The 14,936-nt window shown below is 38.6% G+C and overlaps 1 protein-coding gene across 2 annotated transcripts in view; it reads right to left on the bottom strand.

Moving 5' to 3' along the window:
• Window positions 1-742: 742 nt before the first annotated feature.
• BICC1 (BicC family RNA binding protein 1) overlaps window positions 743-14,936 on the bottom strand; it is a 267,585-nt gene continuing 253,391 nt past the window's right edge. Inside the window, exons 20-22 of one of the 2 annotated variants that reach the window (XM_074232284.1) lie at window positions 11,688-11,787; window positions 7,847-7,926; window positions 3,530-3,617 (exon numbers count right to left, since the gene is read on the bottom strand). In XM_074232284.1, the coding sequence (XP_074088385.1) occupies window positions 7,871-7,926; window positions 11,688-11,787 (156 nt within the window). In that variant the 3' untranslated portion in view covers window positions 3,530-3,617; window positions 7,847-7,870. Of the gene's footprint in view, window positions 3,618-7,846; window positions 7,927-11,687; window positions 11,788-14,936 lie in introns of both variants that reach the window. The other variant, XM_074232282.1, reaches the window with a different exon arrangement.

Here is a 14,936-nt window from a genome sequence, read left to right as displayed (position 1 = left end):
GATCTGCCTTAATATGAAGTCTGAAGAAGCCTAAAGGAGCTCCTTTGATTTGTTGCTATCTTCAACTCAGTTCTCTTTCTAGGAGTATTTTTCAAGACACCATTGCCAATTTCACACGAACAAATATGAACCTAAAGAAGAAATAAGAGAAGACACTCCCATTCTACATTGGTATAGGGCATTGAATATATATATATATATATATATATATATATATATATATATATACATACACACATAAACACATACATTATGTGGAGAAAAACTCTGTTGTAGAAGATGGGGAAGGAATACTGGGAGAAATTCTGGTCATGAACAGAACAAAAAATGTAATAAAATTTTCTTTAGAAAGACTTTAACAATTTGAATTTGAACCCAGGTCCTTCTGACTCTCAAGTCCAGTGTTCTAGTCACTATTCCATGCTGCTCTAAGCGTGGAAAGAGTCAAAGTTTGGATTTGAAATCAAGTCTTCAAATCCCCAATTCAAGATTCTTGCTTCAATATATGCATTCCCTCTTTTGATGAATGTTCCCATACTTATTTTACCCACCAACACCAGAAAGGATCACCGGAACTCTCTTGAAGCTCACTAAACCTAGGCATCTGGACAGAATTGTGAAAATGAATTGTTTCTAATCTTAATAGTGTCTATCACCCACACTGACCAAAACGCAGAGCGAGGCTTCTTCCCTATGGGCAGGAACTCCTTGTTCATGTATGAAACACACTGTACTCGCCGAGGACAGTACAAAGAGGTTATATCCATTTATTTCTCATGTAACAATTGATTAGCTTTGAAAAATTCCCATTTTTAACATTTAATTCCATCTTTCTTTTTTAAAAATCAGTAAAAGGACAAAATCCACACAAAAATACAGTCTGTATCTGCTCCATATTTACAGATAACTGGTCACTATTAAGGCACAGATTTAAAACTAACATTTGAATCTATCAATCCCAATGTTTTGTGCATCATGTAACACTGACCATACTGCCTGAGGCAGTGTTCTATTCCCTTTGTGGAATCCAAAAGAAGTGAGAAAAATTTCATTTCCAGTGTTTTTTGGTTTTGTTTTGTTTTCTTGCTGGTTGGGTGGTTGGGTCTTGCACCTCTGTTGACTAGTGGAGGAGTCCTGGGGTATCCTTCACTTCAGTCTAACTAGCCAAGCCTTGCTCCCAAGACACACAATCTGCTGACTGCCACACACATTCTCCAGCTGCAATGCCTTTTGTTGATCTTACAAAAGAAATAACTTACTTTCCAAGTAGAGAGGTTTTGTTAAAGGAGAATTGCAAAATTCAAGACTAACTCAGCTAAATGGAAATCTTAACTGGGATTCTCTACTGGTGCAGACAATTGAGCATGACAGGTTTAAATGAATAAAGTGGAAGACATGCCCATAATCTGATCTCCTTTTAAGGAAAGGCATTCCAATCCCACATCATGAAGAGGATTTGGGCCCCATTTGCAATTATTCTTGATCATTCCATGATTGCCTCATTATCTATGCTTTCACTATGGCAACTTTTAATTTTTTTAGAAGTGAAAATTTTTGTGTGTGCAAATTTTTTCCTCAATAATCTTTCCTTCCCTTAAGGCAGGATTTCTCCATGAAAGATTCAAGCAAGCATTTCTCATTTCATGTTTCCATAAAAAAAACCCACAATAAACTCAATTACTGTAAATGCTTCTCTTAATATCTTCTGCTTAGAGCACTTGCCAGTGATTTATGTCCATTTTTAAAGTTCTGAATATTGAACATAAATAAGGCTTTACAGTACAGGTGAATTCCAAGATTTCCAATGAGAAATTATTTCTACAAATTTAATGTACTTGGAAACTGACTGAGAGAAAAAGAGAAAGACAGAGAGATTGAAAAGAGATGGAGGGGAGGGGAGGGGAAGGGAAGGGAAGGGAAGGGGAAGGGGGGAAGGGGGAGGGGGAAGGGGAAGGGGGGAAGGAGAAGGGGAAGAAGAAGGGGAAGAATGGGGGGAAAGAAATATGAGAAGTTGAAAGAAGAGGAGGTACATTTGAACTTTTTTTCTTCCATGTAAACCCTTCCTAAATCTGTAAGAGGATGTCTGAAAAGGGACACAGGAAACAACATTGCCAGGTTTTGTGGACTTTCACAGTATCAGCATGTAATTAGGAGCTCGGACCACTGATGTTGTGGCCTTGGGTATTTTCAGCCTAGCCACAGTTGGAAAGGGCCCATCCAAAGACATCCAACCTGCCCCTGTCCCAGGTGAATCTAAACCAAACAATGCATACGATTCTGGATACTTCATGCATGTGAATGGTGCTAACAACTGCCTAAGGAGTCAGCCCCGCTGGCTGCTGCTTCCTGTCATCACAGCATCAATGCTGTCTTGTCAACTATGATTAGGTATCAGTTTAAATGGAGTTGGATTTGAGCTCCAGTCGCATGAATGATATTCCCTCTCTACCATCCATTTTAGTAGGTGCCAGTTTCCTCTGTTATGTATGCTAATGCTTATAGTACCTAAAAATAAAAGTCTGCTATAAATAAATGTCCTTTAGTGGCAGTATACTAAAAAATAGCCCTTTGCCTTTAGACAACCATTAAAATCATTTCTTTTTGGCAATATAGGCAGCAGTTAAATATGATGACTGCAAAGGATTAATATTGCAAGATCCATTTTAGTCTTTCATCACACCGATTACAGATGAGCAAATTGCAGGGTTAAAGGCATCCAGGATGCAAAACCTAAATGGACAGAATTGGTCCAGAACCAAGTGAATTTTTTTAATATCACATCTCAGCCTACCCCCACCCCCACCCACTCACCATGAAGTTATAGGATACTATGCATAAAGATCATAATCTTGTACCATCAGTGGGAGACATTTTATCTAAATGGGACACATGGCTAAATTTGATTTGGGCCAATAAATGAGTTGATATGAAAAAAATGGGAGGAAGAAAAAATAATTTCCACAGGACAAGAAATCAGGACATGTAAAGTGCTGAAAGACCTCAATAATTATTTTTAAGCAGTACCAGAAAATTCCAACTTGATAAAAAAAAAAGAAACCCAAACAACTAAAGAAAAAACAACCCACAAATCCAAAAACCCACCCCCAAACAAAACAAAAAAGATCTATGCTCTCTGGCATCTCAGATGTCAATTCTTAATCCTTCATTCAAAGTAAAAATTCAGTGCATACATTTTATAGGAAATAAAAAAACTAAACCCCTCATTATTATTATTATTAATTATTATTATTATTGCAAAATCTGTCGAATCTATATAAGAAAAAGAATCCACATTTCGGTGTTCTGAAAGGTGACAGAAGAATGTTTCTTTTCTTTTTTTGGCACCAAGTACATGTGCAGACAAAAGGCTTTGGTCCTGGTCCCCATTGCCAAAGTGCTGAAGGTGGTGTGCAGTGACAGCTGGTCAGTCACAGGGCTCCTGTGTCCAACTGGAGAGTTATCTGTATGAGAGCCAAGGGCTCAGCGCTACCAGCGGCCACTGACGCTAGCAATGTCCGAATGATACTGTCGAGGCAGCCGTCCACTGGCTCCTCCTTCCAAAGAAGAGGGGCGACTATTAGGTGGTTCAAATAGTTTTCTTCGGTTTTTATTCAGTTCTAGAGGAAAAAAAGAGTGAAGGGGAACAAAGGGATGGGGGGAAAAGGGAAGTATATGAATTAATTTTCAAGAACGGAATCTGTAACTAAGGATGCCAATGAGATCTAGGACAGTCTGTTTTGTAGCATCTCACATTGACCCCCAGAACAATATTTACAGCTCAAAGTCTATTAAGAAAAGGCAAACTGTTACACAATTACAAAAAAAATCCACTGCCCAGTTAGAATATAAAGTAGTCCAATGATGATGGCGAAGGGTTGGCAATGCAGAGTAGATGCTTGTTAGTTACAGATGCAAAAGCAATGCTCAGAACCCTCTGGAACCCAGAACAGCAAATCAAACAGCATCCTCTCCACCCCTTCCCCAACAGCATCCCTGGAGAAAGAAGGCAGCCAGACTTCACAGAAGATATGCAGATTTAATAGGGTAGCTGGCCCAGATTTCTTGCACGACAGAGGAAATGAGAAACATTATTAAATTTTTAAAGACCAAGCATGTGATAATATTTGGACAGTTCGAGTCCAACAGAAAAGACTGAGATGTAGAAAAGCATCCAGCAAAGAGGCAAGGATGAACCTGGAGCGTAGACTTGGATATTCAAACCCCAAACCCCAACCTCTTTCCTCTCACCCCACAAGAAATGGTCACGAGAAAATCCCTTCAACTCCAAGTCTCTGTCTTCAGAGAAACTTGGCCAATTCAAACCAACCAACCAACCAACAATCACATTGGTAAGACTGGCAACCCCCCAAAAGTTCCTACTCCAAATGAGGCACATCACAATTTGTTCAGAAAATGACTTGGATTATTTTTTTATATACAAAATGCCTATGTGAATAAAGAAATGCATGTGTTCAAGTGTGTGTGTGTGTGTGTGTGTATGTATATATGTATATATATATGTATATTTATATATATGCATGCATGAATAAAAAACATATATTCATGGGCACGTGTGGTATTTAAGCACGTATGTATATATGCCTCAAAAGCAGAAAGCCATGAAAAGTAGAAAAGTCGACTTTGCTTCCAAATATCTGGGGGTGGGGAAGACTTGCGATTTCCTAGGCCTGGGGAACTTTTAATGAGGAAAGTCCACCTCCCAATGCAGGGCCACATCTTCTCTGCAATCTGTCCTGGTAGGAGCACCCTTGTAGGATGGTTATTTGAAGCACCAAGTGGTTATGGGATTTGCCTAGCATCACATAGGTTCTATTGGAAGTAGTTATTCTTTGGGCTTAGAGTCTTCCTGACTCAGAGCCCAGCTCATTGTCCACTCTATGCCTCACTGACTCTAATGGCATCTCATCAGTGAAAGAGATAAAAAAATTAGTCTTGGGTCTGGAAAGCAGAGCTTTTATGAGGGCTTTCCCCCATCATCATGATAAGAAGTGGTCTCTAATTCCATTATAACCAACCATTTGAACTCTAATTTAAGTTTGAAAACCTTTTAATCCCCCTTCCTCTTCTCCTTCTGCTCCAGGGTGAGGACATTTGTACTGTGCCCATTGTTTGAAAAAAACAAATGAGGATTTTTTTAAAAATCTAGTCTGCCTGAAATGATGCTTTAATACAAACTTGTGTTTTATTCATCACAACAGGATGGATCTCTGTTTGAAAAATAGTAATCCTTAATATGTGCAAGACATGATTTGCTCAGAGGTAGCTAGGTAGTGCAGTGGATAGAGTACCAGCCCTGGAATCAGGAGGACCTGAGTTCAAATCCAGTCTCAGACACTTAATAACTTCCCAGCTATGTGGCCTTGGGCAAGTCACTTAACCCCATTGCCTTAGATAAATAAAAAAATTTTTTTAAAAACACATGACTTGCTCAGTCAGTAGTGTTCAGTCTATTAATTTAGGAAGTTATGACACTTCATGAGATGTCTGGGACACATCTGGATAATACTGATACTTTGCAATTACTCTCCCAGTCCCCAAGGTGTTTATGAACCAGAGAATGGTGGGGACCACTCATGGAGCTCAAGGAAGTAGCTTAGCTGATAGTACCCTCAAATTCAAATATTCCACCTCATTACCCAAACTACAGTCATGGTTAAGCAGGAAATCCAGCTGAACTAGCTATTTAACTGGATTGGAGTAGTAAGATTATCTAGTGAGGTAATGAGCCTGTCATCAATGGGGATCTTCCAACCAAAACTTAGTGAGCATTTGATGGGGACACTGTTGAAAGGATTCTTGATCAAGCAGGGGATGGCCATAGGACCTAGAGGTTCCATCTACCTCTAAGATTCAGTAACTATGACAGAAAGGGTCACTGGGACATGATGTTTGCTGTTGGGGGGATGGGAAGCTAGATATTGGCAATGTAGATTAGATTTTTTATTGTCCTCCCCTACTCATTACACATAGATCTACCTCACAGTTATTATGATTATAGTAACAACAGTAGCTCACATTTCTGTGGCAATTTAAAGTCATTTACCATGCATTATCTAATTTGATTCTCATGGCAATGTCATAAAGAAACTGCTCTTAATATTCCCTTCTTATAGATGAAGAAAGTGACTTAAATCCAAGTAAGTCTTCCTGACTCATCTAACAAAACCTCACTCTCTAGCACACAACCCTGCTTTTCTGATGTTTGGTGAGTGTGTGAATGAATAAATAAATATATTTAACTTTCATTTAATTCACCAAATTACCCTGTGAAGGCAGGACAGCCATTCTTATTCTTTGATCCATTTGACATAAGAGGAAAATCAAAGTTCAAAAATATTAGTTGATGACCAAGTTTTCAAAGAGAACCAGAAGAGCTCAAACTTCCTGATACCTCTAGAGACTAATTCTGTTGACACTATACTATGCAGTCTCCAAAAATTTGAGATAATGGTCTCCCAATATTTTGGCCCCAAGGAACATTTACTTAAATGAGTGACTTCCATTCTATTCACTGGAATTGGGGATAAGAAGTAGGTGTTCGGAGAGGGTCAAAGGAGACCACATAATAAACTTTATTTTATTATTGTCCAGAATCAGGGGGAAAAAATGTTGAGCAAACAAAGTTTTCACTCTAGATGTCTTGCCACATTTTTCCAAATGGTTCCAAAAAACCCAACTCAATTTAACTCTGAAGAAATGAAAGGAGGCTGGCAGCTTCTGGGGAGTGAGGAGAAATCAATATATTTGCCTTTAGATAACCTGGGTTTGCATCCAGATTCAGTCATTTACTCAGATGAGCAAACTTGAACAAATTACTTAGCCTTTCTAGGTCTCAGTTTCCTTGTCTGTAAAATAAACCAGTGGGTCCACAATCCTCAGAAACTTCAGGCCCTCTTTCTGTCTCATACACACCCAGTCCCATATTAAAAACACATGATAATTTTAGGTTTCTATAGATCTGCGGTGGAGAAAGTTCTTTCCAAGGATCTATAACTTTGTCTATGAGAAGAACACACTCCCTGAGTCAATGAGACCACAACTCCTTATGACTTCACCAATAGTTCTAAAGGCTAGAGCATCAAGCTTAAAAACGCATCACCCAGTGGCACACCTAATGGTAAGTACTTATATCTTATAGAGAGGTTATACCTTTAATAGAATGTCACCTCATTGAGGCCAGGAAACTGTTTCAGATTTTTCTCTTTGCAGCTCCAGCACAGTGCAGGGAGCATAGTAGGCACTAGGTAAATTCTTTTTGATTGGATAATGATAACCTACCTAATAGAGGCAGTATATTTCTATCTGCCTGCACACCCTTCTCCCTCCCCACCAAAAGAAAACAAAAAGAAATCACTTGGAAATAAGAACTAAGTAAAGCTCTAGGCCACAGGACAGATTTTTTTTTTTTGCACTGCTTTCTAGCCTTGATTTCACAGACAGAAAGAAAACTATGGGGTCCAATACTTCTTCCTCTTGTACAAAATACTTTAGGAATCTTGGGAAGACAATGCAATCCAGAACAGAGGCTAGCATCACTTGACAAACTACTCTCAGTAAGTTTGGGGTTCTACCAGGAAATGCCCAATCCCCTAGGCCTTCAGAGGTACCTGGGATAGCAACAAGGGCTGATAATCCCTTTAAAATGTTCAGTGACTCTGACTCCTAAAGCCCCCCCACCCATACCTGAAGGAAAAAATGCTACTTCAAATAGATTACCAGATTGAACCTAATGATGAACTCCTTTTTTTCTTTCATTTAAAAATGTCATTTCTTCCTATTTTTTTGTTTCCAGAAAAGCTGAGGGAGAGTTTGGGAGAATACCAACCTTTCATCCTTGTATTTCCAAGGTTCACACAATCCTGGCCGCCCTCAGGATCTTGTTGCGCATCTGACCAGAGTCACAAACTAAAAGAATAGGGCGGGAGATGTTAGATCTAACTGAGGCCTGGGAGTGAAGTCTGAGCTTTTGCTGGGTCCCTAGCTAAGCAGTGGACCACTTCCTACCAACTACATCTTAAATAATAGAATTTCCGTTTGACAAGGAAACTTGAGTGGATTATGATAGCTTTAATTCTCTGACATCCTTTCTAGATGGAGATTTTCTTTGCCTTTAATTAACATGATAATCAGAAAAGCCTTCTGGCCCCGATTATTTTTTAATCTGGTATAATATTTAAAGCTGAAAGGTATCCTTTAGGTCTAATGTTTCAACTCTCTTTTTATAGAAGAGGAAACTGAGGCTGAGAGAAGTACCTTGCCCAAGACCATACAGCACAGTTGAAGCAGGAACTCCAGGCCTCCAACACAGCCCTGTCTTCCCTCTGTATCCCCCTTCTGCTCTCTACATAGAAGGTCAAAGTGGAAACATCTTCTTTCCACCCTGATTCAAGTGGAAACAAAGTCCTTTGAGGCCAACCAATGGCCATTTTTCATCTCCCATGAACCCAGTTGGCCAAAAAGGTTTTTTTGAATTCTGGCTTCTCAGGGAAGCTCTGGTGCCAGGTGACACAAGGTGCTGCTAAATTTGTCCCTGAGTTCTCCACAAAGGAAAACAAGTCGCACTTCAAGAAAGTGTCTTCCAGCAATAAAACTGTTCATTTCCTTTGACCCAGCAATTCCAATTCTAGGCCCCTAGCCAGAAGAAATAATAAAAAATAGGAAAAGTCCCACATGTTCCAAAATAGTCATAGCAGCTGTTTTTCTAGTGGAAAAGAATTGGAAATTGAGGGGGTGCCCATCCACTGGGGAATGGCTAAACAAGTTATGGTACATGAATATTATGGAATACTATTGTTATATAAGAAACCACAAACAGTCGGATTCTAGAGAAGCATGGAATGAATTACAGGAATTGATGCTGAGGGAAGGGAGCAGAACCAAGGGAACATTGTCCACATTAACAACAATTTTGTGAGCTGATCAACCTAGATGCATGCAGCTACTCTCAGCAGTTCAGAGAGCTAGCACAACCCTAGGAAACCTGTTATGGACAATGCTATCATATTCAGAGGAAGAGGAAACAAAACAAAACAAGGAAAAAAATTACAGAATCTGAATGAACACTATGTTCACTTTTTATGGTTTTCTTTTCTATCTCCTGGCTTTCTTTCTTTTTCCTTAGTCCTGATTCCTCAAACAGAAAATGAATAATCTGTAAAGATGTTCAACACAAATGTATATGTATAATGTTCACCAGACTGTTTACCACTGAGGGGAGGGGTGTGGGAAGGGAGAGTGGAAGGAAATTATGTAACTTATAAATATGCATATGCATGTGGATGAATGTTGAAAAACTTTCATGACATGTAATTGGAAAAATAAACTATCAATTGTGAAAAAAAAGGAAAGTGTCTTTCCCACGTCATCAACGCATTCAAAACCAATGTCTTATTCAAAGTCTTCAGGGTCTCTCAGTAATTAAAGAGCACTTTGGAGCATCCCCATGGACCTAGAACCCACAGCAGGTGGGCATCCTCTTCAGTGCCATCCAAAAGTCAAGGCATTTTCCTAATCGGTCTCTTTGAGGAAAGACCAAAGAAACACCTCTGTGGGTCTGTGACCAGTTTGGGGGCAGAGTGACCCCTGATGAAAGGAACCCACAAACTATAGAGCCTTTGCCAGGAGTTTTTCACTAACTTAAGTGATGACTTTTCCTTGGCATCTATCGTGAGCAGAGTTTCCAAACACTTTCTGAATCCCTCATCTACAAGAAGAATTTCATACAGTTCCATGCTCCTCTGGATTATGCCATTGAACAGTTGGGCCCTGCTAACATATGAGAAGAAGCAGAGATGTGGTATGTATTTAATTTCATTGGCTTTATGATCAAGCTTGCCTTCCAAAGTCCGAAGAAGTGAGAATTGGGCACTCATCCCATTTACTCAGTTCATTTCTGTTCAAGGGCTCCACTAAAGGGGTGATTACATTTATTCAAAACCACAAAAGAAGTATATAAAAAAGAAAACTATCTACAGTCAAACAGCATTTTCCAAGGGAAGAGTCTGAGTGTTTTGTGTTTTCTCCCCCTCTCCAATAAAATGAAAATATTATTTAGACAAGACTGATGCCCTTCTTAGCAGGTGCGAGTTAGCTTATGACATATTATGGAAGTATCACATGTTTTTGGAGGAGCACAGAAATAGTTCAAAGATAGTCTTCTTTTATGAGGCAGGGAGCTAAAAGAGTTTGCCTAAGCTCCCAAAGCTAGGGAGTGGCAGAGCCAAGATTAGAACCCAGATATTCCAACTACCAGTTTAGTATCCATTGTCATTGGATTCCAGACCTAGAGTGGAAAAGATCTCCCAGCCATCTAGCCCAACCCCCTAATTTCATAAAGGAGAAAAAAGAGACCAAGTTTTAAGTGACTTGTCCAACATCACAAAGCTATTATCAGAATCAAGATTAGGATCCATTACCTTTGACTCCTTCTATTGCTTATACCTTGAACCTTTTACTATCCAATGCTAACATAATTTTAAGAAGCTAGGTATATGAAGATGCTTTAACTCCTCTATAGATCCATTAATACAATACATAAAACAAGACACTATGTCATAGTCAGCAAATTAAATTACTAAAATGTGTTGGTGACCTTTTCTAGCAGGTCAATATATAGTTGTATATAGTTGCTTTAGGTTGATGATCACTCTAAGACAACACACCAAGATCATCATTTTGAAGAAGATGATGGTTCCCTCTCTTCAACATTTTTAAAAAATTGCTGGCCCTCTTTGAAACAGCTTTCCTCAGCTTTTCCCCCTCTTTTAGAGAGGGAAGGAGCTCCTAGATGGATAGCTACAAAAAAGTTTCACCTTCCTGAAACTTTCATGGGGAAATCTTGAAAAAGTGATGTTTTACTTTTCTCTGACTCAACACTTTATATCCCTGCAACCCTTCCTTACATCCTCCAGATGCATTTACAGACTAGACTCACCTACTCCCTTCAAGTCAATGAAACAACCAGTATGTCTTTTTTGCAGAATTGGTAATGAACAGATTCATTTCTCTACAGTGAGGTGCCTCTCATGGGATATGTCTGAGAGACATACTCTTCTTTCCTTCTGGTGACCCCTGAGAATGCCACCCTCCCAGAGATCACATGGCATTGTGATGCTGAATATTAGACTCCTAAATCACAAGGCTTTCAGAATACTATCTCTGTCAAGTCCCAAGACATACCAATTTGATTAAGTACACAGATTTTAAGTCTCTGGTCTATAGAGAAGCCTATGTTCCTTAAGTTCCTTCCTAGGACATAAAACAGCAACCAGAAAAAAACATTAACAGTCAAATTTTCCAACACTATCATTTTCCATACATTAAAAAAAATCCCTCTCCTTTTTAGGCATTTTGGAGGAGTTCTATTACAAGGAAATCACATTTTTAAGACAAGTATTTAAATTTCAGGACTGGGTGGGGGGGATCTCTTGGCATGTGACACTTAACAACTACAGAACCAAAAGTTACCACTCCTGAAAAAAAAGTGAAGATGAAAGAGAACAGGTCAAATGGCAGAGCCTATCCTGTGAGCTCCAAATCTGGACAGCCAGTGCTGTAAGACTCCCCAGAGGATGGCCAGGCATCTGCATCTCTGGAGGCTGCACTCACATCAATGAGATCCCAAGTCTAGGGGTATCGTGGAACTCTGGTAGCATTATCATAGTTACCTGAGATTGCAAGCAGCATTTTCCTTCTGGCCCCAAAAGTTGTAATCCCCAGCTCCTTTAAATCCTGATCTGTCAGGGTGAGGAAAGTCTGAAGATCAATCTATGGACACAAAAACAAAAAGAAGATCCTTCAGCCACATATGATTCATTCCATTAAAGATTGACTTTTTAAATAATTGATTTCTTCACATGCTTAGTGCTTCCTCCTCCCTTTTCCAGATTACCTTCTATTTGCTTTGTAGATTATTTTTTAAAAGATATGTTATTTTCCCTGATAGAATATAACCCCATGAGAGCAGACTAGTTCGTTTTTGTTCCTGAATCTCTGGCACCTAGCGGTATTTGGCCATGCTAGATACTGGATAATTGCTTCTTTCCAACTAGGCCTAGAGTCAGGAACACTCATCTTTGTGATATCACAGCTGGACTCAAACATTTACTAGTTATGTGACCCTGAGCAAGTCACTTAGCATGTTTGCCTCAGTTTCCTCATCTGTCAAATGAGTTGGAGAAAGAAATGACAAATTGCTCCAGTATTTCTGTCACGGGAAGTCCAAATGAGATCACAAAGAGTTGGACATGACTTAAATGACCGAACAATGAGTCATTTTTATCAGTTCTTTGTTACAACAAAAATTACTACCATAAATATTTTCATACTGATACACCTCTAACACTAGTAGCACTGGGTCAAAAAGTAGATAGGGTTCAGTCTCTTTTTGGTCATAGTTCCAAAATTGTTTTTAGGATGGTTGAACCAATCCACAACTCTACTAAGAGTGTGGACAGCTGCACAGTGGTATCATGGTATAAAAAATGCTGAATCTGGAATCAGGATCATCTTCATGAGTTCAAATCTGGTTTGATTTGGCTTGCTTACTAGTTGGATGACTCTGGGCAAGTCATTTAACCCTGTTTGCCTCAGTTTTCTCTTCTGTAAAATGAACTGGAGAAGGAACAACAAATCACTCTAGTATCATTGCCAAGAAAACTCCAAATTAGGTCATGAAGAGTCAGACATTTCTGAGCAATAATAACCAAGAGAGCACTAGCGCACCCATCCTCATCTGTCCTCTCCAATTCATGGATAGCATCATCCATGACCTTCAGTTCTAGCCATACCTACTTTGCACATAAGAATTGCCCGATTAGATCATCCTGCTCAGTATTCTATCAATAGCAAGGAGTATTTTGAGAGAAGGAATTATTTCAATCACTTAAGGATACACTCCAAGAATTCTTAAATTCTCTTTACTAGTGCTGAGTAGACTTCTTGCCCCTGTATTTATCAAATATTCCTCAAACCAATTTGTAGTAAATTCTCCTGCCATCAGCATTGTCAGGGAATGGCTGTTCTAGTTCATTAAATATCATAATAGTCATCAAATATGCACTCCCCAAATAAGAAATATTACTCGAATGCTCATCTCAGCGAGGAGGTAGCCCTGGGTTCTGAAAGGCAATGCTGGCCAATTTCTGGCTCTGACAGATCCTACACTAATCATGAAATCGAGTCTTTATTAAGTGCCTACTATGAGCCAAGCAATAAATTAAAGAAATCGAACTGGAAAAGCTTCCAATAGGAGACTGGCGATAGACTGAGTGTTTGTTTCCTAAGGACAATTTGGTTAAGTATAGAGAGCCCGGGGCCGCTAGGTGGTGTAGTGTATAAAGCACTGGCCTTGGAGTCAGGAGTACCTGGGTTCAAATCCGGTCTCAGACACTTAGTAATTACCTAGCTGTGTGGCCTTGGGCAAGCCATTTAACCCCATTTGCCTTGCAAAAACCTAAAAAAAAAAAAAAAGTATAGAGAGCCCATGACCAGCACATTGGCCACTAGCTACTTGATTGTTTTTGGACATAGGCACAAATACAAAATAGCTAAGCAGTCAGTCTGTCAAAAGCACAGTGCAATAATGAGTTCTCAAAGATACATAATTAGGATATGAACTAGAACTGAAAAAAGAGCCAAGAAATCATTTGGTCGAAGCGCCACATTTCATAAATGAGGAAAGACAAGTCCAGGAAGTTCAAAGGATCATGGATTTCAGAACTAAAAGGAACCTTAGAAATCTCTGAAGTCAACTCTCCTCCCTTAATTCATCAGGAAATCTGAGACTAGAAAGGTTAAGTGTTATGCCCAGCATCACACAATTGGCAGCATTCTAATACAGACCTTCCTACCTCCTTTGAAAGAGAACAAATGACAAAATGGAATATGGACTCTGCTGGCAATGAAACTGCCCTGCTCACCTCAGTAATATATAAGATGTAGATTTTGTATATTGCAAAATATGTATTATACATTTATATGAATATATAATTATTTATAATATAACATAATAAATATATAATTATTTGTCATATATTAATAAAGAAAATATATCATATATGGCCATATATTGATATATAAAACATATAATAAATGGGATGCCATTTAATAGCATATATTAATATATAAAATTATAAAATTTAATAATGAGAGTGGGGCTAAAAACATGGATTATTCATTAGAGTGGAGTGATAATTATTGTGTGGAAACAAAGAAATCTGGGACGAGAAGTTCCAAAGCTAATAATGCAGAGGGAAAACACCATTAGAACACATATCTTGGCAAATGTAAATTGAGGGGAAGATTAAGCATTATTGCAGATGAAAATAAATGGAAAGGTATGAGAGTAAATGAATCATTCTGTCATTATGTTGTTGAAGTATATTTTTTTTTAATCAAAGTACAACTTTTTGCAGTTTTTACTTGAGATTTCAATTCTAATTCTTTTTTCTTATATGATACTGTCATTAAGTTCCTGGCGACTATAAGCCATCATTCAGTGACTACGGATATTATGACAATATTTTAAAGAGGAAATGAAATCTTGGGGAAGAGTGAATTTATTGGCAGCAGTCAGCTGTCACAGCTGGACAGAGACTTTAAGGGACAGAAGGGGAAAGGACTAAAAGAACTTTCTTTCTGACAGATTTAATGACTTAAGTATCAAGGAGGAAAAAACCAAAGAGATGCCTCTGAGAAAATTTAATTCCGAATATTCTGTGCAGAAGATATACTGTGGAGAATTACTCAGAGTTATTGGCTACAATCCTGAGAGAAATGAATTGTTGGACAGAGCTATCAGCAGGTGCAGTTGATGGTTAGAAGTGATTCTACGTGATATCTTTTTTTCCAGTCAAAAACACTGTTGAAATATTTAACTATGTCTCTTTCTTGTTACATTATTAATAAATTGTACA

Source organism: Macrotis lagotis, chromosome 4 (genome assembly GCF_037893015.1).
Source record: "Macrotis lagotis isolate mMagLag1 chromosome 4, bilby.v1.9.chrom.fasta, whole genome shotgun sequence".
NCBI classification, from domain to species: Eukaryota; Metazoa; Chordata; class Mammalia; order Peramelemorphia; family Peramelidae; genus Macrotis; species Macrotis lagotis.
This window is presented reverse-complemented; position numbering and strand designations above follow the sequence as displayed.